Genomic DNA, 25,197 nt, shown 5'->3' on the forward strand with positions numbered 1-25,197 from the left:
AATAAAACTCGCCGGTAAAACGTGGATGATGACGGCAATAAGGAACGTGATAACTCGGGAAGCTCCTGAGATTACGCCATCTGGTCTCGTAATATTTGCAATTCCCCGATGCATCGGTACTATAGGGTAGGCGGGGGTTGCTTTAGTTGCTTAGGGCGCGGTTACATTCGTCGTACGTTCGTCGAACGATCTTCGTACGATCTTCGTACGATCCATCGTAAACTGTAGGCATTCGTGGGACAGTCTTACATATGTCGTACGAAATTTAGCTGTCTTATTACGAAAAAGGCTGTCTTAGATCCTTGTCGGCGGTTGGTTCTGTCTTGTAATGACTTGTAAGCAACTTCGCCGATAAATTCCCAACCACAGGTAACCTTGCTCGCGACTAACTGTCAACCACGGTCCGGAGATTGTCGGCGGTTTGTTTCGTCTGTTAAAGACTAGTAGACAACTTCGGCGACATATTCTCAACCACGGGTGACCTTACTCTCGACTAACACGCAACCACGGTCCGGAGATTGTCGGCGTTTGTTTTGTCTTTTAAAGACTAGAAGACAACTTCGCCGACAAACTCCCACCCACAGATGACCTTGCTCGCGACTTACTCCAAACCACGGTCCGGAAAAGGTCGGACGGCTATGTGTAACAAGGGCTTGAGGTTGATATTGTCAACCCCATTGGCTTGCGGTATCTCTGGCGACATTTGATTTCCGTTAGAAATGGAACAACCCCCTCACTATTAGCAGCTAAAAACGGGCTGTATCTTTTATTTACTAGTCTTCGTAACGCAAACTCCGCTATCCGATGCTGTTAAACACCCTCCTCGGTGTTGAGCGGCCGCTATAACCGCGATTCAATCATGCTATCTTTTATCCAATTTCGATCCATATTCAACATATCATAAACCAAACCACACAGGCATTTATAAGAACATTGCTCCGTGGCGGAAAGGAGCAACGATGGACAGTAGTCTTTGGTAATCAAGGGTTGATGTCGTACTGACGTTTACAAGAAAACGGCATGTCCGGTTTTCGTCAAAATCCCGGATCAAGCAAATAGTCGTGGAAGCAATCAGTGACCTGAGAACTGCCCGTTGTCGTTCTAAAAAGCTTACCTCCGCTTGCCTGGCGGTCATTGTCGAGTCATAAACCTTCCCTTGTACTGCAGAGGGACTTACTTGTCTTTTGTCGTTTGGAGAGTTTATCTAGTCGGCACAGATCGATATGCATATCTAGAGCAGTTTCCACTAAGTTAGTGGCCATTTTGCGAACGTTTTACGTGTCTTTTACAAGTTGTTTCAAGCAGTGGACCTTAATCTATTCAGTGTGTCGTCCTATCTTAATGTTCTCCTTCGGGCACTATCCTTTGAAGGGCAAGGCAGCGTTTTCCCACATTACTTAGTCACAACTATACCCGATAGCCAGATGTAGATAGCAAAGAGGTTCGTGATAGGGCACGCGATAAAGCTGATTGCCTCTGCGCGAGGAAACCGTAGGACAATCGATGTTCACTCATATCTGTGTCAGTCTACTGTGATTTTCGTCTTGGTAGATACCAGGGTGATTTGACTACTGTAGATTGCGATCCACCGATGCATATCGCTAACTGTCAAATATTATTGAATATCACAACATCACTGCAGTGATATGAAGTTGTGTTCTCAATAAAACCATTACAACAACATGTATGGATCTACGCGTGTCAGCGCTTTTAAACATTTGTAAGGTAAAAGAACAATTACTTCAGAAACACAAGTAACGCTTCAGATAGATGATTAAAGGTGCTTGTAAAGTTTTACGGTGTTTCCAATAGAGCTACTAGTGGGGGAAGATTTTGGAATACGCGCCTATTGTAAGATGGGCATAAGTTAGCATTACAGATGTCTAAGAAATTACAGTTCCTTTCATGTAGATGGTAAACCGTGTGTGTGTTAGGTTAAGATTTATTGTCCTTCGCGCGGAGTTATACGGTTTTGCAGATAACCTCTGACCTAGTCGACCCGGTTTACAATCGGTGTTGGAAAGATACCAGCACCTGCCGATTCATAATTCGGCGTTACGAGCACCTTGCGAGTGAACGTGTATTCTATTTATTATCAAGGCCACAGCAAGTAAATTTCATGGATGATATCCTCGCGCGCAACGATTTTCGCCTGATTTCAAAATAGATAAATGACGAAATTTCATAATGACAACGAAAATTGAAAATTTGGCATGTGGTAACATTGAGTACAGTTGAAGTGGTAACATTAGTGAGGTAGCCTTGACTAGTTCTAGAGGATTTTATCCATAAAATTCACATGTGGCCTAAACGCTTATGGTACTTTAGTAGGTCCCCTACAGTAGTATGTATCTTCGGAACATTTTCCCCGCTGTGGACGGCAACCTAAATGTTTATGGTACTTTAGTAGGTCCCCTACAGTAGTACGTATCTTCGGAACGTTTTCCCCTACTGTGGACGGCAGCCTTAATAATATTTATGGTACTTTAGTAGGTCCCCTACAGTAGTATGTATGTCTGGAACATTTTCCCCTACTGTGGACGGCAACCTAAATGTTTATGGTACTTTGGTAGGTCCCATACAGTAGTATGTATGTTTGGAACATTTCCCGTACTGTGGACGGCAGCCTACTGAAATGTTTATGGTACTTTGGTAGCTCCCCTACAGTAGTATGTATGTTCGGAACGTTTTCCCCTACTGTGGACGGCAGCCTAAATGTTTATGGTACTTTGGTAGGTCCCATACAGTAGTATGTATGTTTGGAACATTTCCCGTACTGTGGACGGCAGCCTACTGAAATGTTTATGGTACTTTGGTAGCTCCCCTACAGTAGTATGTATGTTCGGAACATTTCCCCTACTGTGGACGGTAGGTGCATCCTACTTTACAAGCCGTGAGGGGCTGATTCAAACAGGGCCAGGTGGCGGGCGCAATGCATCATGGGACCCACGGGGCCTTTTAATTTCGGTTACGCTAAGTGATGAGAAATGGCCTATCTGATGGGGATGGCAACTCGGGGAGGCTCAGATTCATTCATTCGGTCCTCTCTCTTAACGCCCTTTTTTGTCTACATAACCGTTTTGTGGGTTTCTATCATCAATTTGATTTTATGGAGCGGTAGATGTGCAAACAAGTTGTCGTTTGGGGGGAGGGGGGTGGCGAGGTAGATCATATTTTCAGACTTGTTTACACAACAAACGATCTGCTAGTTCCTAATATTTTCACATAGAATACGGGGATATATCAATAAATCTTATTAAAATTAATAGTATGGACATTTATGCGCGAGATTGAAAACCGCAAGGGGATTTGGCGATTGGGGAAATGCGGTTAAAGCCAACACCATGAATATGTTGATCTTGTCAACGCAGCCATCAAGTACAAAATTGACGTCCATCCTTTGTTGAAATGTAGAGCCGCATATCACCAAAATATTGGATATGAATCTTGAATATTGGAAATTATTGCAGGTATGCCCGTCCGCACACAAAGAAGAGCTGACTAGTCCCTAATCCGGCGTCAACAACCTTCGTCCGAATCACCAGAACTTGACAGAAGGTCTTACCGCTTTTCAAAATCGGTAGATCGTCGAGCGTCGCTTCCTTACGTGTTCGAGGTGTGGCTCTCCTCAAACACGGGGCCTCCATTAAACGTCATATCCAAGGGACGTCCCAAGCCGAAGCTAGGTACTATTTTAGGGCCCTGTCACACTTGTGCGTATATTCAAGTGCGCGTGAGTTGCGCATTAGCACTTTTTGCGGGGAGAAGTTGTTTTCTACTTTGACCCATGGCTCACCGTTGTGTAGCCTAGTGATCGAACCTACGAAATCACATATTCGGCTGCAAACTTAACCTAAACCAAAAACATATTAATACGCAACTCATGCGGACTTGTATATACGCACAGGTGTGACAGGGGCTTGACACCTGAGTCCAGTGAGGGCATTGTTGCAGTAAAGTGCCTTTCCCTACCAAGGGACCTGTCAGGGATTCGAACCAAGCACCTCCAGGCGTCAATACAGATCTAGTTTCATAGAATCAGATAGTCAGAATCCCCTTTTATCACACGTCATGTAGCGGGTCCCCCATATGTGCACGCTATGTGGGCCATCCCTTACCAGGTGCACTCAAACACACAACCCCAGGTACTTACAGCATACAGCTGGGTATGCCAGCTTACAGTATGGGGTCTGGCTCTAACGGTGGGTTCAATGAACGATAAGTGCTCCCCAAACTTTATGATGGACGACTTGCCAAATGTTGCACGATGCTAATGATGTCTCCAAGCAGATACGGGGAATCGTCACGTTTTCTGACGGCCCTGTTTCGTGACAGGCAAGCCTCATTGTCGAAATATATGCCATTTTCTAAGAACTTTGCGCAGAAATTTGCAGTTATTCCTAGCAACGGGATACTAAACAGCGGGCAGCGTAAAAACTGACGATTTGCCTCCCACCATCTGCTTGGAGATTTTTGAGTATTCCTAACGCATCCCTGTAAGTAGATACTTAAGCAGCAAGGAGTGTCTCTGCCCTATGTGTCACCAGGCACTATAAGAGTCTGAACGAGTTCTATTTATCATCACAGGGTCATTAAGATGAAGCCTTGTGTTTTTCCCTCTGCATTCAACCCTGCATCAACCCACGCTCCTCCACAGCGTCCCAATAAACCGTCCCATTTCACGTGTTGGAGTCTTTTGTACAGGCTTATAACGTATCGCCATTCGCAACATTTACCACCCCAACCTTTCCAAAGCAAACTTTCGACTTACTTTAGGACATGGTGGTTTAAAGAAATAACGTTAACGGTTACGAGTGTAGAAGATCGACCGTACTGGCGTGCGTACACAATTACTGAGGATCTATGATTAAAGGTTATCAAGAACAGCACAAAGAGAAAAAGAACAAAAGTGACAGCTGTGAATTCCAGAAAGTTTTTTTGTTTTTTGACATAATTCTAAGCCCATGATCTAAACCTATGGCTTCTTCGTGGCGCTGAGTACGAGCGTGGCATCAATCCATTGCCCCTGCCAAAGTGCTATAATTGATTTTACTGATGGAGTTCCGCCTATAATTGTCGCCCATCTTCTTGGCAAGATTTCATAATTTGTATGATTATCTCTAGTTATAAAATATGATCCATTAAAAGGCAGAGGCAGCGAACGCCCCGTTTTTGTTTATTTTCTCCATTAAGATGAAAGAGTTTTGGATGTGGAAAAGCCACCAGCATTCATCTAGTCACGGTTACTTCAAGGAGAGTCATCTATTCAATAAGGAGTTATGCAAGCAACTTTATCAGCGGCGTTTACTTATATTAATAGGTATGCGAAATGATTACTACTCTTTTACCCCCAACTTCTTCCAACCAACTTCTAACTTTTTTTAATGCTGAGGCGAAATGCTTTGATATTGCCATTCTCATTCATGAACGCTATCGAAAACATAACCTTCGTTGCAAAAGGTAGAAAGTAAGGAATTTCTATGTTCCGGTATTTTGTACCTGTACGTAGGAAATGACTTTCGCGGTACTGTATTGGTACACAGTACCGTTACGCAGCCTTAGTCTAAATACTTTCTCGAGTTATCGTGTTCACACACACACACACACACACACACACACACACACACACACACACACACACACATACACACACACTCAACCTTCGTCGCAAAGGTAAAAAGTAAAGATTTTCTATTCAGGGACAGTGATGGTACATTGATGTTCCGGTAATTTGCACCTGTACCTAAAAGATTTTTGCTGTACTGGGTACTCCGGTACGCAGCCCTAAGAATTGTCCATAGTGACCTGACAGCAACCCCCGGCAGCACCCAAACCCGTGCGCCGTCACTAAACATACATCCTGACAGCCCGGCAGTTCTTGATGTCCTGCAGGACCCAGCCCGACGTGTTTATGGCTGTACAACATGTTTTAAGTACCCTGAAGGTGATTCCAGTGCGGTTGTTTTATGACGTGGGCCCGTGTGTAATTATTTTTGACAGATGCATAATTGCCTCGATGTGCGGAAGTACATTTCTAGAGAGAGATTGAAAAGGGTGCGGGAGCGTGCCGGAAATGGAGCTCTCTCGCCGGAAGTCGCCTCCAGGGCATACTAAAGACTAGACAAAAATTTGTAATAAAGTTTGACGGGTGACGCTCGCCAGATGTGAGGTGAAATTTCGAACGCGGTAGTTTTGATGTGATTTATCATAGTATACGTCTGTCCGGTCTACGCCACGACTTCAAATGAAACTAGAGTTCGATAACCTCAAATCTCCTAGTTTTTGTTTTGATTTTCTTCCGTTATCTTGTATCATTAACCCATTGGACATAAACACTAAAGTAAAGGTGTCATAATATAATCCTTGAACATTCCAGGTAATGACAACTCACCCCACACAGCAGCCCGATATGTTAAGTGTCCAAAAATGCCCATTTAAATAAGTTTTATACGGCATTACAACACGACGAGGGCCGAAGTTTCAAAATAATACCACCGTTTTGAATGAGATGACGTCAGGTTAGGGACTGACCATTTCAAATTAGGGTCTTCACAGGCTCGAAAATTGGGCCAAAATCTTTTTTCTCTTTAAACACATCTGAAAGTCTACATCCTGCGTTGACTCATCAATTGATCATTTAACCTGCATTTTCCTACAGAAGGGCTAAGACAAGCTAGAACCCTCTATAGGCTAAACGTTTACCCTTGGTGCATGCCTATATCAGTACACTTTACCCTACAAAGGCGTATGAATGACATCAAAAGCAACATATTGTATTACGTCATTAAAGTTCAATAGTTCGCAACTGATTTAGCAATTAAAGTTTACGTTTCGATCATAAAACGAAAAACCACGATTTCCTTTGTCAGTGAAAGTTCACTTCTCCATCAAACGATCATTTGAAGCTCTTGCAGACGTGAAAGTTGTCTTAAGTGCGCCCTGTTATTTTTATCCTTGGCGAGGACACTTGGGAACGACCCTTTAACAAATCTATTGGCAACTCAGTAGTCGGTATGCGTGTTGTTCACCGCCATGAAATTGCTTTATTTTGGTCTATGCCCGGTTGCTTACATTAAGTGGTACAAAATTACATATCTACGAAGCTTATGGAACGTGGTACGCGGTGCCCTTAACTGATCCAAGACGTTATCTATATATCTGTTCCTGATCCCTACAATTTGCAGAAGTACATGTACGTGGTTAACGATAAGAATGTAGAAAAGGGAGTGCATTTAGAATGCTCACTACATGTGCAAATTTCTTGAATAGTGACTAGACCGTAAATATGCATATTGAAGTCAGCACACACACACACACACAGACACAAAGACACACACACACACACACACACACACACACACACACACACACACACACACATACACACACACACACACACACACACTCGAGTGAAACCCGCATATAGCCACCCAAATGGCCAATAGCACATTAACAGACTGACAGTTGTGAAGATCTAGCGCGGGGCGTGACTAATAGAAGAAGTTATAGGTCCTAGGGGTTCGTTTTGTCGCTCTAAATTGAGCAATGCATAAGAAATGACACGGAACGAGGCGCCGGCGCGTGCACGAAACGACCTCGCGAATCTTGGCTGAGCTAAGAAGAGATTATGTGAGGCAGAAGGGCAGCGGGGTTGGGGAGGTCGCGAGGTGCTAATAAACGGTCTCGGAGCACGATTGCAGTAGATTCTCGTCGTCCATGGGGTGTCCCTGTAGCTCATCTGGTAACAGCCTCACGAAGTTCCAATTACAGTTGTTGCTAACTTAACTGGGACCTCTATGTCCACTAACTATACACGCTACTATAACTTAGTTGGCAACTAGACACTCCGAGGAACAATTCAGCTAAGACCATGGGTAGCCATGAAATAACAAACGCATCCCAAAGCTTATCTCAAGCGCGTATTCTGTAACGTGCTTGAGTCTTTGGAGTCTTATTCATTTTTGCAAAGTCTTTGTCTGAAGCAGCAAAACTTCTTCTGTCACATCTAACTGTGTCAGTCTCAAAGTTGGGGCTAATAAAAAGCTTTAGAAAGATATCTTTTCACGCAGTCAGTCTTATAATGGCTCAAAGCGTTTCCTTTAATTTTAGTGTTTCTTTCTTCTACGGTGTTCTGCTTGGATAATGTCACGATACGTTTATTTTGGAGTTAAGCGGCTACATTGGCTTGACTGCATCTAGCTGCACGATGTTCACTTCAACCCCTCTCTTTCTCAAACCAAGATCTTCAGCTATCTAAGATCTTCAGAGTGTAACTAAAACGTTTTCCTTTCATTTGAGAATGATTCTCCACGGCTCCTACGGCCGGTCGTCACTGTTTGCTGCCTGCGAAAGATACGATTTTCCCGTCGTTGAAGATAAAAAGGTTCCCCGGTACGTTTCCATTCGAGCGGCACGCTAGTATCTCATCCGCACAGCTGGGTAGGCGAGTTGAAATCAGATTTCTCTCCCTCTGAAGTTTCTCCACAACAAGAGAAGTAAAAAGAACATGAAAAATGATCTCTATCCAGGCTTCCTTCAAAGAGAGAAGTCATAAAGGTGAGCAAAGGTACACGGGTTTTCATAAAAGCTCTACGGTGCGTAAGATCGCGAGACAGGATGTCTAGGCCTAACGCGTATTATCGGTTTAGTATCACAAGAGAGTCCGGGCCTTGTAGTTTGTCGCGGGGGTTGTCGTGTGAAGTTCTTATCCCTTATAGATCGGACCACGAGTAAAGACGAGACCGTGTCGGGGGTTAAGCCCAAGAAACTCTGCAAATGGAAGAAAGAATGAGGCGTTCGACTAGATATCTTATTGCTTTTAGCTTTTGTGTCGTCCAAAGTTTGATTTGCGTGGAGTTTGGTGTATTGCGTTGTAAGCACTAGATGGATGTAGTAGACATTACCTGGTGAATGAACTGGGCGTAACACCTTAATACCTTTATGCAAGTAGGGTATATAAGGAGGGTATATAAGGTGCTAAGGTAAGGTCATATGTAAGAAACTATATTTGATAGGACTCTTTGCTGTTTAGTTGTGTCTTAAAGATTCGATTGCTTACGTCTCCATTAATTTAGTTGTACTTTCGGGTATTTAAACAACTGTCACTGTCAGTAAAGTGAAAGTTCAGTCTGGAGATCATCTGACAACTTCTATGTACAGCTAAGCGTTTAAGCTGCTTTAAAAGACGTTGCAATGTGACAAATCCTTCTGGATAATGTCTCTAATAGGGGTCCGCTTTGTCCGGCTTCTTAGTGACATGTCGACAGTTAAAGCGGGTGTTAAAAATACATTTTTCTCTCAACGTGTCTCCATTGTATCTCGTGTAAGCGCCAGACAGATTTTTTAAAGTAGCAAATTCTTCTCCGCGGATTTAAACAATACGTTACTTAGCGCCACATTCAGCCACTTCAATTAATTTCGCTATCTCGCACTGGCGGAACTCACGACGAGACCAACTACCCCGCCCGCCCAGAGTGATGAATCGGGGATGAAATTATCGAAGCGGTACAGCAGTCGCGTGCTTTATCTCAAAATCGCATTACACGATCAACGCCTGGTCCGCTAATAGGTTTAAATGGATCGGCCGAGATGAGGAATTGATTTTTGTTTCAAACGAAATCAGAACCTTAAGAGTGGAGCGAGCAAACTCTTAATTGGGCGCTTAGTGCTAAATGGCTGGATTATTATTTCAAACTATGAAACAACTTAGTGGAAAGTAATATGCTCAATGTATTACAAGTAGTGTCTAGAGATTCAAACAAAAACAATGACGAACATGCAATCAAAATGTGACAATGTTGAATAATGTGGAAAATTCTGTCCTAAACGGTCAAGTTGAGCTCCTGGTTCCAATTAGTTGGTAAATGTGAGACCCCGCTTCAATCCTGGGTCAGCACACCTCGGTTGGGGCTGCGCCTGTCTTCAGGATGGGGGTAAAATGGGGGTCCAGTGTTAGAGCTAAGGTGCCTTGAGCTTAAGGGGATGGGCTAGGAACCCGTCCCTGTCAACATATACCCTGCTAGTGCTACTGAAAAGGAAAGGAATTTGCCACGAGGCACTACGTATACGGGGGTCTGAAAGAACGAATGAAAAACATACGCCATAAAATTCCTACAGCAACAAGTGTTTCATTCCGTACACTTTTACCTTTTGTTTGAGTTTGCAAATGAATATTATTATTAATATAATAATTTATATAAGACTTACATAACTGTGTGCTTTTCACAATGAAACCAATACATAGATAAATCAAGTGAGTAAGTCTTTCCCAGATGGCGCATAGGGCGACGCCCATCCCCGTTTCTGTAGCCCTTTGGCCACACAACTTTGTGTAATCACTACAGCAGGGGGCTAGTCCACTGGTAGTAGTGTATGTTAAACTGCCATACTCTTTTCCAAATAAGTGCTAAGCAGAGAAAGCAGTGTGTATCGTATATCAGATGAATTAACAGTTTACGAACATGTTGTTGCCGTAGGTCATCCTGGCGGGGTTGTTCGACATGCACCGGGCGGACCCCGAGGGCCGGGCGGGCCCGTGCAGCGAGCTGTCCCCCGAGGGCGTGGAGAGCCTCGAGGCCATGCTGTTCGCCGTCGAGAACGTCAACGCCGGCGGTCTCGTTCCCGGAGTCACCTTTGGTGAGTACATTTTACAGTCATTTCGTCATATCGGATGGTGACGTAAAGCCGAGGGAGCGCCAGATGTAAGCCTCAAGCGTCGAACCATTGCACGTAAAAGAACCCAACACACTTATTGAGAAGAGTGGGGATGATACGGAGTGCTTGACTAAAATCGCGAGTCGTAGCAAATCTGTATTGCATTGCTAGCTTCTTGAAAAAGCGACATGTTACACCTCAGTTGATGAGGACTGCTTTAACTTCACCTTTCGTTGTATCGGGGTTATTGCATGTATAGAATTATGTAATAGACTGGGTGGCCTAGGGCAGAAGGTGATAGACAGAGAGGACTGAATAGGCGTTCGCTGGATTAAGGAGGCTGTGTGGATCAGAAAATCTACTTCAGTCATGAACCATGATGGGGGGGGGTACAAACTTAGTCACGTTTGGGACCGCATCCTTCCCACTGCAGCGACACCTAGCTGCAGTGCGAAGTAGAACCTGATTGTGCCCGAGATGATGAAAATATACTGGTTGTATTTCCAGGAGTGCAAGGTTACGACACTTGTGGCCGAGCGGACATTGCCGTAAAACGGTGCGTGGACTTCCTGTCGTCTGTCGGCATGGACAACATCGACCCTGACGACTGCGAGAGCAAGGAGAGGATAGTGCTCGGTTTGTACACATAGATACCAAGAAATCTTTCTTTACAAGCTGGTCTGTCAAATTTTACATATATGCTATATGTTTTTGAGGCAATAGTGATTGGCATCTGATCAAATGTTAGCATTCAAATTAACTCCTTCCTCCTTTGGGAGAGGAGAGGGGGCGTCGGTCAGGAGTATGATGAGTCTCATGCAAGTTCCGAAGCTCAACACATCTATCAGTAAGAGTGAAGAGTAGGGGCGACGCCGTGTTGCACTTCTACCAGTGAATGAAAGCATAGCGCTTCACATCATTCAAGAAGACGATGGAATTTTGCCTCAAGTTGTTACTTCGTTACTTGTTTCAACAATCAGGGAAGACGCCGTGTTGCTCTACTACCGGCCAAAAGAAGGCATGCTTCCCCTCATTCAACAAGAACAAGGTGGTTGTTTTAACTTTATGTGTTCTTCCTCTCTCAAGGTGTTGTGGGTCCCAACCTGGACAGGGAGGCTGCGGAGGTGGCCCGCGTTCTCCGCGCAGTGCGGCTGCCTCAGATCAGCCCCTCCGGATCCAGGCTGTCCGCTTTCGAGAGGGACGGGCACTCCTTCTTCTTACAGTCGGCACCGTCAGCGGGTTCAGCCGCACAGGTAAAAACTTCTGCTTGCTAGATTAGCTATGGAATACTGCAAAAATAGACTGTAAAAAAAGTCTGTATATAGACGGATCCAGTCTGTCCGCCTTCGAGAGGGACGCTCACTCCTTCTTCTTACAGTCGGCACCGTCCGCGGGCTCAGCCGCACAGGTGAAAACTTCTGCTTTAGACTTAGATATTGAAATCTGTTGGATAGACTTTATATTAACGGATCCAGGCTGTCCGCCTTCGAGAGGGACGGGCACTCCTTCTTCCTACAGTCAGCACCGTCCTCTGGGTCAGCCGCACAGGTAAAAACTTCTTCTTGCTAGCTTAGCTATGGAATACTGCAAACATAGACTGTAAAAAAAAGTATGTATATAGACGGATCCAGTCTGTCCGCCTTCGAGAGGGACGGGCACTCCTTTTTCTTACAGTCGGCACCCTCAGCGGGTTCAGCCGCACAGGTAAAAACTGCTTTAGAGCTAAGATATTGAAAAATGTAAACATAGCCTGCATGTAGACGGATTTTAAAAAATGGGCCGAAAAACATGAAGGTCTACACTTTGCGCTGTCTCATCAATCTAAGATTTCACCCATTTTCCCAAAAGAAGGCTTTTTCGAGTCTTGGATAGGCTAGATCCCTGTATAGGCTCAAATTGGTCCCACGACGCAGGCACGACCGCTTCAAGAAGCTTAAGAAAGTTTGAGACCCGGGTATTGTTGCTCGCACGGCTTATATGCTACTACTAGATGGTTGCAGTCCTTGGCGCGTGGTAGCCTTGGTTCATTGTACCTGTCAAATAGGCTTTGGAAACAATTCATACTATGATCTACACAGTGTATGTGTTCCCTGTCACAACCATCGAAGGACTGGTTTATCAGGAAGCTACGATTGACAAGATATATTTTCGTTTTAATTCCAGGGTGTCCTGCAGCTGGTGCAGAAGTTGGGGTGGACGTACGTGTCCCTGGTGTCGTCGGACGACAGTTTCGGTAACCAGGGCTCCCGGGCCTTCCGCGCCGCTGCAGAGGAGGTCGGCGTGTGCATCGCGCTCTCCCAGCGGGTTCAGAACGACTCCACCGAAAACTTACGACGCACGTTTGACGAAAAGGTGATCGACAGGCTACTGAATAAAGCCGAAGACGGCGCAAAGGGCGTGGTGGTGTTTGCGACGGAGAACGTCTTGGACGCCTTGTTTTACGCTGCGGCAAGGAAAGGAGCGAGGAGGCTGCAGTGGATCGTGACGGGAACGCCGCCCGAGAAGATCCGCGCCGCGGAGTTGTTCTCAGCCGCTCGAGGCCTGATCGTCGTGTCTCCGTCGCCGGACATAGCGCAGATCGACGTCTTCAAGCACAGCTTCGTGAACTTAGACCCGTACAGTAGACAGGAAAACCCATGGTTCCAGGAGTACTTCATGGAGACGAACCAGTGCGCGCTGGACATGTTCTCTGACGAGTTAAGGTTCACGAAGTTCTCGGGATACGATCTCTGCGACAGGAATTCCAAACGAGTGATGGAGAGCACTCTGAAAGGCAGGGACACGGCCACTCTGGACCATATATCATTCACCATAGACGCTGTGTATGCCTACGCCTTCGCGCTGAAGAAAGCACACGAGAAACGCTGTGGAGGAACGCCAGGAATTTGCGACGAGTTGCTCGAGTTTTCACAGAGAAAGATGTTCCAGTTCCTGAAATCGGTGAACTTCACGAACTTGGGCGGGAAGAAAATTCAGTTCGACGGCTTGGGCAGCGCGATCGGGAAGTTCAGCATCTTCAACTACAGGCCGACCGACATGTCCAACATCAGGGCCAGCACCTTCCAATTCGACGTGGTAAATATTCTATCAAGCTTTGTTTTCGTATAATGATGATGATGATGATGATGAACTTCCATACACCCCAGGGGACTCATTTGTACCCCATGCGTATATTTTGAAGTGTCATTTGAATATATTGACCCGAAAATGATTCCTTTCGTGATTTTGTCAGTAAACATCTACTATAACCTCTCCTCATTTCTACGGAGACTGGTACAATAATGTTGAAACTATTGAGGAAAGTCTCTGTCAAGTCCTAATGAGGTCCATTTGAACCCTAGCAAAATATGCAGTTTTCAAAAAACGTTTTTTGTTTACTATTTGTATTATTTGGAGAATAATTACTCTTATACATTTTATTATGCATTTTGGTATCATTGTATCATTTTGTTGCAGAAAAGTAAGTGGCAAAATTATAGGTAAACAAGTTAGTATTCTATTCGGGTGAATGTTTTTGTGTGAACATAGTTTAAGAATATGAGTGATAAACAGGTATTGTGTACATTTTACAATGTTTTCTATCTACATGTAGTTAACAAAAAGTTACATTGTACATACGTTTATGACACAACAGATTAGCATACTACCTTAACTCCTAATCTCGACCTAATCTGTTCCTATACCCTTGCTTCAGGTGGGCACCTACATGGATGACCGTTTGAACCTGTCAGGAGAGGTGTCAGACCTGTTCATGAACACAGACGACGGCCAGCCCGTCAGCTCGGCGTGCGAGGAGTCCTGCCAGGGCTGCCAGGTGCAGGCCAAAAACGCCAAGAACGACACCACCACGGACGGCTACGCGAAGCCCGAGAAGGCCAAGATGGTCATCCCAGCCCTCATCCCCATCCACGAGAGAGGACCGACTCCCTTCACTTGCGGGACTATCGACGAGGATGGCGTGACGCAGGCGGAAGCGTTCCTCTACGCCTTGAACAGGATCAACAAAGACGGTGCCATGTTGCCGTCGGTCAAGCTGGAGGCGGTGATCATAGACACGTGTCAGAGCCCGCTGAAGGCCGCCAGAGACGTGGCCAACTACCACAGCAGCAGGGACGGCATGTCGGACCCCATGGTCGGGTACGTCAGCGGCGGGAGTCCCGACATCGTCGGCGACGTCGGGAACGTGTTGGACCAGTTCCAGATCCCGCTGATCAGCACGGGCCCCGTGGACAACATGGGGAAGTACAACGTCTTGAGCATGTCTCCCGCGGAGGACACGCAGATCAAGGGACTGGTTAGCGTCTTAGACAAGCTAGGTTGGGCGTACGTGTCGGTGGTGGCGTCCGATCAGCACTACTGGAGAAAAAAGGCCAAAGTGTTCGAAGAAATGGCGAACAAGTTCGGCATCTGCATCGCGGAGTTCCTGATCCTGTCCCGCGGGAGCTCTCTCGCGCAGTTCGACTACGCCGTCAAGGTTCTCGCCAAGAGAGCGGGCGCGCGAGCCGTCATCGTCTTCACGGATCGGGATCACACCTGGGAGGTCGTTCGCGCCGCCAAGCGACTCAACCTCGCCGGGGACTTCGTCTGGGTCGGCGGCAGGTCCATAGAAGACCTGGCCTCGCGCTGGACGGAGTCTGGCATCCGTAACGCCATCGTGGTCACCCCTCAGAAGGTGCAGACCCCCGGCTTCCAATCCCACTACGAGAACCTGAACCCGAAAAACAACCGGAAGAACCCCTGGTTTAAAGAGTTCTGGGAAAGCCGCTTCCAGTGCTTCGTCGACGACGCGGCCGAGCATCAGATGTGCTCCGGGCACGAGAAGCTGGCGGGGTCGTACAAGGAGGACTCGGTTCCGTGGTACACCATCACTGCCGTCACCGCTCTGGCACACGGTCTTCAGAACGCGATCAAGGGAGTGTGCGGGGCGACGAAGACCATGTGCCCGCAGTGGACCAACCTGGTGGGCCGGGGGCAGATGGTGTACCACACCACGCGGAACCTCACGGCCGTCAAGACCGAGCAGGGCGAGTTCTTCCGCTTCCGGTCGGACGGCACCGGTGACGTGGGACTGGACATCATGAATCTGCAGAAAGTGAGGGCCAACACCAACAAGCTAGTCAAGGTAAGGTACTAGCGTGAAAGTTCATCTAGAATATTCCATTATGGAGAAACTAATCTGTTCGAACGGCTTAAAAAATGGCCTAACTCGAATGTTCGATCGAATAACTGGATCGTTCAGTCCCCTCCAGCTATCTGCCCCAATCAATAGCTCTGGACACGAGACTTTATGCACGTGTGACGTCAGAAATGGGTCAAAGGTTGTTGGAAGTTGAAATCGCCCCCCCCCCGTCTCGAGAGTCGGTTGGTGCGCTCCGATGTAGATGGCCTCCTTTACTCCTAACAAAAAGTAATCCTGTTCGGTATCCAAAATGTATTGAACAGGAAACGGCAGACATTGATATAGGAGTGCAGTAGTTCCAATATTGGTAGACAGGCGTTAAACAGCAACTCTAAAATAGTATTCCACTTTTCCACTCTACACTTTAAATATTGTAGAGGGACAGGGTGTGAGGCAGGCGTAAGATGGTGTAGCTGGAGACTGGCAGGATTGGAATGTTGAGTTGGCACTGGTTCTAAATCAGTCCCACAGTCAGGATGGGAAGGTTGGCTTTTAGCCCGAGCCCAAAGTTAGTGAGAAATTAACAATAGCCAATAGATCAAGAATTATCATGGAAGCTCATCAGTGTTGGCAGTAATCATAATACAATGCTAAACTTTCTTCCAACACTAAGGTATTCACGGATCGAATTTCAACGACCACTGTCGCCTTCTTCGGGATCAATAATAACCATTCACTACCGAACGTAAGCTCACGAGAATTACAGACACGTGACTTTATTGACACGTGTCTTAACGGATACGTGACGTCAGCAATAGATAAAGAAATTCACAACACAAAAACTTGAAATATTTCACGGAGGTATGAGATCTTCGATATCTTGTTAATACATGTAACGCATTGACATGTAGGGTATACAAACCCTACAGCACCCTTATGACATACAGTCCCCTTCAGTGTGTACGATGGTCCTTGGTGGCACATTTCCCGAGCCAGTTAGACACAACAACACGGCAGAGACGGCGCACGCCCGATCAATTTGCTGTGATTTCCGGAACGCCCATAAGCGGCTGCCCTTATCAGACTTGCAGGTCGCGGAAGCACCTCAGGAACTCCCTTGACGCGAGTCCTTTTATATCGTCACCGGGGTAGCAGCTTAGTATACTCAAGCCGCGGTGTGTAAGGAACAAAACTGTCAGAAACAATTGGTTCTGCCATCTGTCTAGAATAAGAATCACCCGTGCTCTGTTTCTTACTGGTTTGGGCGTCGTCAACGATTTTCTGTCAAATAAATGGAAGCTTAAATTTGAGTATAACCAGAGAACCAACCACAGAAAGCAACGTTAAGAATTTCACTAACCCTTTAGTTAATGGAATATTTGACCTGTCGCCCATACCAAGTATTCAACCTTTATTTCTTTATTTTCTCTTACTTGTAGTATCCGTTTGGAGAAAATGGTAACAGAAATAGCTATCTAAAAAGACAATCTTTACTCGTTCACAAATGTTAAAGTTTGAATTAATTATTTGTTTTAGATCGATTTTTTTAATGAAACATATTGCTAGATGTTCAATAGAACTGTTTTTCATTAGTGGCTATCTCATGGGTACTGAATTCCCGACATATGGACGTAAAGCCTTCCCCTCGGTTTCCCTTGACAACTTTTACCCTTTCACAAACGTTTGAGTTTGAATAGAATATTTGTTTTAGATTGATTCGATCGAGGCATACTGCTAGACGTTCAATTGAACTGTTGTTCATTATTGCCTTTCGCCTTGGTACAGAATTCCCGGCATACGGACGTAAAGCCTTCCCTTTGGTTTCTCTTGACCACTTTTACCCTTTCAAAAACGTTTGAGTTTGAATAGAATATTTGCTTTAGATTGATGTCTTTGAAACATACTGCTAGACGTTCAATTGAAATGTTGTTCATTAGCGACTTTCTCCTTGGTGCTGAACTCCCGGCATACTGACGTAAAGCCTTCCCTTTGGTTTCTTTTGGCAACCTTTACCCTTTCGCAAACGTCTGAGTTTGAATAGAATATTTGTTTTAGATTGATTTGTTCGAAGCATACTGCTAGACGTTCAATTGAACCGTTGTTCATTAGCGACTTTCTCCTTGGTGCTGAACTCCCGGCATACGGACGTAAAGCCTTCCCTTTGGTTTCTTTTGGCAACCTTTACCTTTTCGCAAACGTCTGAGTTTGAATAGAATATTTGTTTTAGATTGATTTGTTCGAAGCATACTGCTTGACGTTCAATTGAACCGTTGTTCATTAGCGACATTCTCCTTGGTGCTGAACTCCCGGCATACGGACGTAAAGCCTTCCCTTTGGTTTCTTTTGGCAACCTTTACCCTTTCGCAAACGTCTGAGTTTGAATAGAATATTTGTTTTAGATTGATTTGTTCGAAGCATACTGTTGGACGTTCAATTGAACTGTTGTTCATTACTGCCTCTCTCCTTGGTGCTGAACTCCCGGCATGCGGACGTAAAGCCTTCCCTTTGGTTTCCCTTCTTTCGGGCGTTTCAACAATGATTGATGTTCAGTTCCACAGCTCTTGAACTCTTACAGGAATCAATATCAACACGAAATAAAAGGGTATCTCCTTCCCTTAATTGGTCCCTAAATCGACCAGACGTCCTAATCCCGCCTTGCTGGGTCGTGAGGGGTCAAGTTGAGGCGAATCGATTTCCTCGAAGACGCGAGGCGAAGAATTGGCGACGGGGCGATTCTCAGGTTTCCCACTGACATCGCCTTATCGTTAGAATCAGTCACCGTCTTCTACCGCAGCACCGAAGTGTCAGAGCCTATATATTTCCTTAAGGTTAAGACATCCCCTGGCTTCTCCCCGCTAGATCTTTATCGGTCTCTGGAGAAAAGGAGAGGAATCAAAGGCGACAAAGACATGGAAGGCTAGAGCCTGGCAGGACACGAGGCTTATTTCTGTAAGCTTGAAATCAATCACTTCTATTGGGAGGAGTTTCACTCAAAAAGTTCGATTGCTGTGAAAAGTTTTTCTTGCACTTGGATTTGGTCCAATTCTGCAGGTGGTCCGTTGATTTTTACTGGAATCAAAACAACGTTATTAAATCCTTTTCAATTTACGTTACCCCTTCCATGTAACATCGTGGGATGAATAGGGTTTCCAGCCAAGTCCTACTGGCGTCGGCCTTCCCACAATACATATTAAGTATATGTTCACCTTACACAATAAAGAAGATTCTGGTTTCAATCTAATTTTGTAACCCAATATTTTGCTTTTCGTTCTCGTAATTTCAGACGAATCTCTCCAAAATGCCCAATATATACTTATCTGATAGGGTGATCTACATAGGACAAAATATGTTTTGGAATGTTTATTCAAAGGTTTCAAACCTCCGTTGCATCTCCCTTTGTACCGCCATGAAAAATTGAGGTATATTATTGATACTTGGAATGTGGGTAGGTGTTAGATTAAGTTCACTGTCAATTTTGGTCCCCCTGTTGTGTGACCCCGATTCTGCAGCAGAACGTCCGGTTTTATATCTTTTTGACTTGCTATAGTTTTGTTAATTTATTTTTTCCTGCTTACAGGTTGGAGAATGGCACCACACTCTCAAACTGCAGCCGGAGGACCTGAAGTTTTACCGCGGCAACGGCATCCAGCTGGCTCAGCCAATCAAATCCTTCTGCGACCAGGTCAGACTTTTGATTGACAGCTGCTTTGCACGACTTGTGTCATTCACTTAACATTCTGTACACAACCGTCTCCCATTTGCCAACTTCATTTCACTTTTTGTAATTGTATGAGGCAAATTGCAACGGAAGTATTCACACAAAATGGACCTTTCCCTAACTTGAACAAATGCACATAAAATCACCTTACAGAACGGTGTCGGATGGTTTTATGGGGTATTCATGTTTTCAAAAGCTATAGGTCGTTAGAATGATTGCATTACTGCTTTTAAGGTCTTGTGCCGCTCTTTCAGTAATGCCATTACCAGCCGACTCCTAACGTGTGAATTGACCTAAGTGCTCCATTACACATGGAATAAGTCAAGTGTCAAGTTAGCTTGGAAGTCTCCGATTTCACCTTCACCGGTCAATATGTTGTTGAACTTGTTGAACTCCCAGGTACGTAAGGGTGTTGGGGAAACCAAGAATAAATAGAGCCCGTAGATCCGCCGACCGCCCGCAGTGTACAATATGTTTTGTTTACATCAGGAGCTTTCAGAAACTCATTGGACAGTGTGCAGTTTTTTTACTAGTGTTTTTATAACGATCTCGCTCAATGCAAGGCCGTAAGGGGCCACTTCTAAGCATTGAACTAACTAGCTTTTGCACAGCTCACAAACACCAGAAATACGAAATAATGATACAAGCTTCCTGGAAAGTGGTTGTAACCGAGCAGGTCGAAGTCAGGGGAAACCCTGGTGGAGATCCGTAGCGATTCGAACGTGTAAATCGATCGTCAAACTTGGGCATAGGGGCGAAAGACTCATCATCATCATTCATGAAAGACTAATCGTTACATGTCATTCACTTGAGCTTTTTTTTCTCGTGAATATTTTCAATTTTGGGCTAACACAATGCATCTTTAAATCAAAGTTTAATGTACTTCATGTGTCACAGGTCTGCCAGGAGTGTTTAACCCAAAACCTGACCGGACGGTTTACCGGGGAACCACCCGAGGCCAACCCGTTCGAAAACGTCAAGACGATGTGGGGCGTGTCCGCCATGATCATCTCGGCGCTCGGCACGGTCCTCGTCCTCGCCATCTACTTCAAGGCTCAACTGCAGAAGCCCTTCCACAACAACATCGCCTGGTCTCTGGGCCACATCCTCCTGCTGGGCATCTTCATGTTGTACCTGACCAGCTTCGTCTACGTGCTGGCCCCGACTGCGACCATCTGCGGGATTCGGAGGTTCGCGCTCGGGGTGAGCTACGTGGTCTGCCTGTCCGCTCTTCTCTCGCACGCCATCTACGCCTGGATCCGCGGCGTGCGAAAGGAAGAGTCGCCGTGCGAACTCGGTATCGAGAAGAAGATGCTGCTCCTGCTGGTGGCGCTCCTCGTGCTGGTACAGGTGCTGCTGAACATGGAGTGGTTGCTCGCCGATCCTCCCAGCGCCACCATCCTCACGGAAGGGGAGTCGGCCACGTGGGTCTGCAACGCGCTGACTCACGATCATCACCTCATTTCCTTCATCGTGTCCCTCCTGTACGCGATGGTCCTCGTTCTCCTGACCACCTTGGCCACCACCAAGGCGTGGCTGGTCAATAGAAGCAGGGACACCCTCTGTGCGTGCGTGGCGGCCATCTCTGCCATCCCCAGTTGGCTCCTGTGGCTGGCCATCTACACCAAAGCCGACATCCACACGCGTGACATTGTCATCTGTTACAGCGCCTCTTTCAACGCGACCCTCTATCTCATGGTCATCTTCCTGCCCAAGCTGAAAGTAATCCAGAGCCACTGCTGCAAGAGTCAGAAGGAAAACGGCGCGGTGGACATCAGGAGGTACCGGGAGACCCTGTGGATATCTGCCAACGGTCACGTCAACGGGTTCGCGCCCAAAGGTACGAGACAAGCAAGTAAGTACCCGTGTTTCTGTACTGTAGATGTCGTGGGTTGTTGTATCGCTTTAGCTTCGCGTCGTTGTGCTGTGAGTACATTTAATTCCGCGGTGGTTTTTAGTCCGCGGTTCAAAGTGGCGAAAGGCAGAACAAGCATTTTCGCGGTGCTTTTAAGTTCGCGGTGAAGACAGTCGCGAACATTAAACCACCGGGAACTTGAATGCATTTACAGTACTCTCACTTTCGGCCAAGCTTCCTATAAGTGACGTTAACGTATAGACATCGCCATTATCACATAACTACTACTTTACTTTCAAACTTCTCGTTTTGAGGTCAGTCTAGTTCTTGAGTGTGTATCGAAAAATTGTTAAATAAAGTCTTGTGACTCTTGTCACCGAACACACAAATATGCACCTGACCTTTTGTAAACATTTGTGCTTTTGTTTGGTAGTTTGTTTCTTCACTGATCCTTAACGGTTTCCTTCTTTTCTAGGAGACACGGACAACAGCGACTACGACTGTCCAGACCCGGAGGACGGGAAACTATAGACAAGATTCAACCTGAACCGAACCTGAACCGTGCCACAACTCACAACAGATCTTCAATACTTGAAGAAATCTTCCTTCGAATCAGCTGGACGGAATCCACCCTATCTACTGAAACCTGGTTGTGTTGACCTTGGTTTGTCAACAATCATAATGAAATATACCACGAACGGATGAATATCTAATTTCATATACAGCGGACTTGTACATGTATACTTGACGTGGAGCGGTCTCCAAGTGTATCTTATAGCCGAGTACTATGCATATATTGGAGGAGGACATTGTTGACACGTCCGCAGGAACAGCATTGGACTCATTGATGAGCGTAGTGTTTTTACCTTGTACATAGAAGAGCCGAACCGCGGGTATTTGTGTATAGTCTTTTGCAGGTGTTTGAGGAAACGTACTTTGTAGAGTTTGTGTTGCAGTGGTTTGGAAGCCCGTGTTATCGGCGTATTTTGACCTACGACTGCCATTTATAGTCAACTCCGTAGTGACAAGGTACCGGACGGACTAGTGCGAGTTGCCGCTGTGTTTTCGGCGGAGCTAGATTGTGGGGCAAGGCAGGATGGCAGATCAGTACCAAGACGAGACCGGTGCTGTCTGGCACGACTGTCGGTCTCCCTGGAGCCACGCTGAAGAGTTATGAAGTCCCAATTTCTGTGTTAGGTCACATCAAGTTTATTTTACGGATGACATCCTTTCATATGATGTATGATTATAGCAAAACTGAAAACCAAAAAGCCCCAAATTCACTACAGGAGCGCGACAAACGCGAAGTAGTTGAAATCGAATCATGATCCGTGAGTTTTGAAAATGAAGACATTGCAAATGTTCCAGATTCAAAGTGGCTGAAGCTATGAATAACATTTTGGTACCCTCTCCTCTTCGGTAGAGCCCAGAATCTTCGAAGGAAAACAACATCCCGAATGTGGATTTCAATTTTTGAAAGAAGACATTTATCTTTAAACAGGATCTCCCTTCATCTTTATGTGAATTCCTATTTTTCTCTTCTTATCTGAAATTCAATGACATTCTATAAAAATGAACTTTTAAAAAGGAAACAAAAGTTATTTTTGTGGAAGAATGCACCTTTGACCTATAACATTCTATTTGTGTCCGACGTGCCCAGCATTCAAGCGGACACACACCACTTCTCACAAACAAAACAGTCTCGCTAACTGACTACAAAAGCTCAGTTTCCACGGAGTATATTTCACACTACCGTAATGTGCACGCGGGGATGTCATCTTTAAACTTAACTTGAAGTGGCCTCGCAGAATCCTGGGGGAAATCTGCGCATATAAGCCGGGGCTGCATCGCGTGATAACCGCGAACTGCGAGCTTATATATCTGACGAATGGGTTGAACCTGCGCGGAGTTAGAAACCACCCCAGGCTGCAATTACGTCTAGAAGACACGAGTCTGCAACTTTTCTGTAATAATCCGGAGACTGTGTAATGATGCCTTGAGATCAAGTTTCAATTCAAGTAAACTTGACATGTTTGACGGTAACTTCTTTCAATACGATTTTGTGTGTTTTGTTAAACAGAATATAAAAATGTAGATAAGAAAAGCCGCGGATATGCATATCTTGTATTCTTGAACCGAAATATTGTCATTGTAGAAATGTAATTGATAAATCGTCACCATAAACTATAAAGATGACTTAATGATATCAATCGAATTATCTATATCTATACTTGTTTTGACAAGCAATCGAAATATCTGCATGTATATTTCTTGAGACGATGTAATGGATTGTTTGCGGTGGGGGTCTTCACATAAAGAATTTGTAAAGCCACTGCCACTGGTTGTGTGATGTCTCTCTTTCTCGATCTCTCTCTTTCTGTGTGTGTATGCTCGTGTTTGTGTATACGTATGTGTGTCTGCATATGAGGAGCGTATGCGTGTTTGTGTATGTGTATTTTTGTGCATGTATGTATGTGTGTGTGTGTGTATGTTTGTGTATGTGTGCGTGTGTATGTATGTGTGTGTATGTATGTATGTATGTGTGTGTATGTATGTATGTATGTATGTATGTATGTGTTTGCATGTATGTGTGTGTGTGTATGTATGTATGTATGTGCATGCGTGATTAGTGTATATGTGTGCTACACACAAACTCTTTGATGTACTCCAAAAATACCCCCTGGCATCAATCAATAATATATATACGGTCTTTGGAATTTAATTAGCTCCATTATTCTTAAGAATATAACGGTACTTCTACAGACTCTCATTTATAGGGTATAAGGTTTGGCTACCTAGTAGCTACTTTACCTCTCTTATACTATTCATGTTAGCTGTGTATAAAATAAACAATCAGGAACATCCTATCAATAATAAGAACATTCTGTCAGTACTTCCGATTAGTTAATATGAAACTTGATCATGCAACCACACATAGCAAGCATCTTCGACAGCCAGCAAATTTACGTCTCCGCTTCCCTGCGCACGGCAGGTCGCAAAGACCTAAGAACAGCCGATCGTATTTTAACCCCCTGCAACAGGGCGACGGTAAGAATACGCTAGGCATTACGAGGTCACACCCCAGACGTATGGAGCGCTCGCTGAGATCGGGATAAGTGCGACCCAAGCCCGGTACACGCATAGCTCACAGCCAGGGCTCAACTCTGAAATTGCCTAGCTTCTGTAGGTAGTAACGGTGTGGTTTCACTTCTGGCACCGCAACATATCGCAGAGTCAGCTAATAAAGGCCTTGGCACGCTCAGTGAGTACAGAGAAGTACAGGGTCTCCTAGCAGAAATAGATCTTCCAAGGCCGTAAAGCGGGTATCTGACTGGATTGCGCCAAAGTGCGCTAGAAAATTGCGCCAACTTAGCCAATTTCCCCTTGCGGTCACACTGACCTCTAAGAACAAAATGGCCGCAAGTCACATTCTCAGAACGTCAGATTTGACGAATGTCTTTCTTAATTTGGCTCAGTCCAGTGAGATACCCGCTTAAGCCCCTGTCACACTTGTGCGTATATACAAGTCCGCAGGAGTTGTGCATTAACATGTTTTTGGTTAAGATTAAGTTTGCAGCCGAAGAAGTCATTTCTAACTAGACTGCTCAACGGTGTCAAAGTAGAAAACAACTTCCTCCACGCAAACCTTAATTAAACCAAAAAAATGTTAATACGCAACTCATGCGGACTTGCATACACGCACAAGTGTGACAGGGGCTTTAGTTGACGCCATAGAAACGAAAATCTGCAAAGGGTTTGTTCCATAAAAATCCCACACGTGGACAACACAAAATGTAGAGCAGGCAGGCGCATGGTAAATTGTTGACAAAGTATATACTATGAACAATTAAA

At 45.3% G+C, this 25,197-nt stretch overlaps 1 protein-coding gene across 6 annotated transcripts in view; it reads left to right on the forward strand.

Moving 5' to 3' along the window:
- Positions 1 to 23,683, forward strand: part of LOC136439024 (metabotropic glutamate receptor 3-like) — a 155,920-nt gene extending 132,237 nt beyond the window's left edge. For 5 of the 6 annotated variants that reach the window (XM_066434146.1, XM_066434135.1, XM_066434154.1 and 2 more), the window contains 8 exons: positions 10,476 to 10,635; positions 11,161 to 11,289; positions 11,740 to 11,906; positions 12,817 to 13,728; positions 14,348 to 15,775; positions 19,350 to 19,454; positions 20,388 to 21,345; positions 21,821 to 23,683. In XM_066434146.1, the coding sequence (XP_066290243.1) occupies positions 10,476 to 10,635; positions 11,161 to 11,289; positions 11,740 to 11,906; positions 12,817 to 13,728; positions 14,348 to 15,775; positions 19,350 to 19,454; positions 20,388 to 21,345; positions 21,821 to 21,876 (3,915 nt within the window). In that variant the 3' untranslated portion in view covers positions 21,877 to 23,683. The remainder of the gene's footprint in view (positions 1 to 10,475; positions 10,636 to 11,160; positions 11,290 to 11,739; positions 11,907 to 12,816; positions 13,729 to 14,347; positions 15,776 to 19,349; positions 19,455 to 20,387; positions 21,346 to 21,820) is intronic. The other variant, XM_066434179.1, reaches the window with a different exon arrangement.
- The last annotated feature ends 1,514 nt before the right edge of the window (positions 23,684 to 25,197 follow it).

Source organism: Branchiostoma lanceolatum, chromosome 1, assembly GCF_035083965.1.
Source record: "Branchiostoma lanceolatum isolate klBraLanc5 chromosome 1, klBraLanc5.hap2, whole genome shotgun sequence".
Lineage (NCBI taxonomy): Eukaryota > Metazoa > Chordata > Leptocardii > Amphioxiformes > Branchiostomatidae > Branchiostoma > Branchiostoma lanceolatum.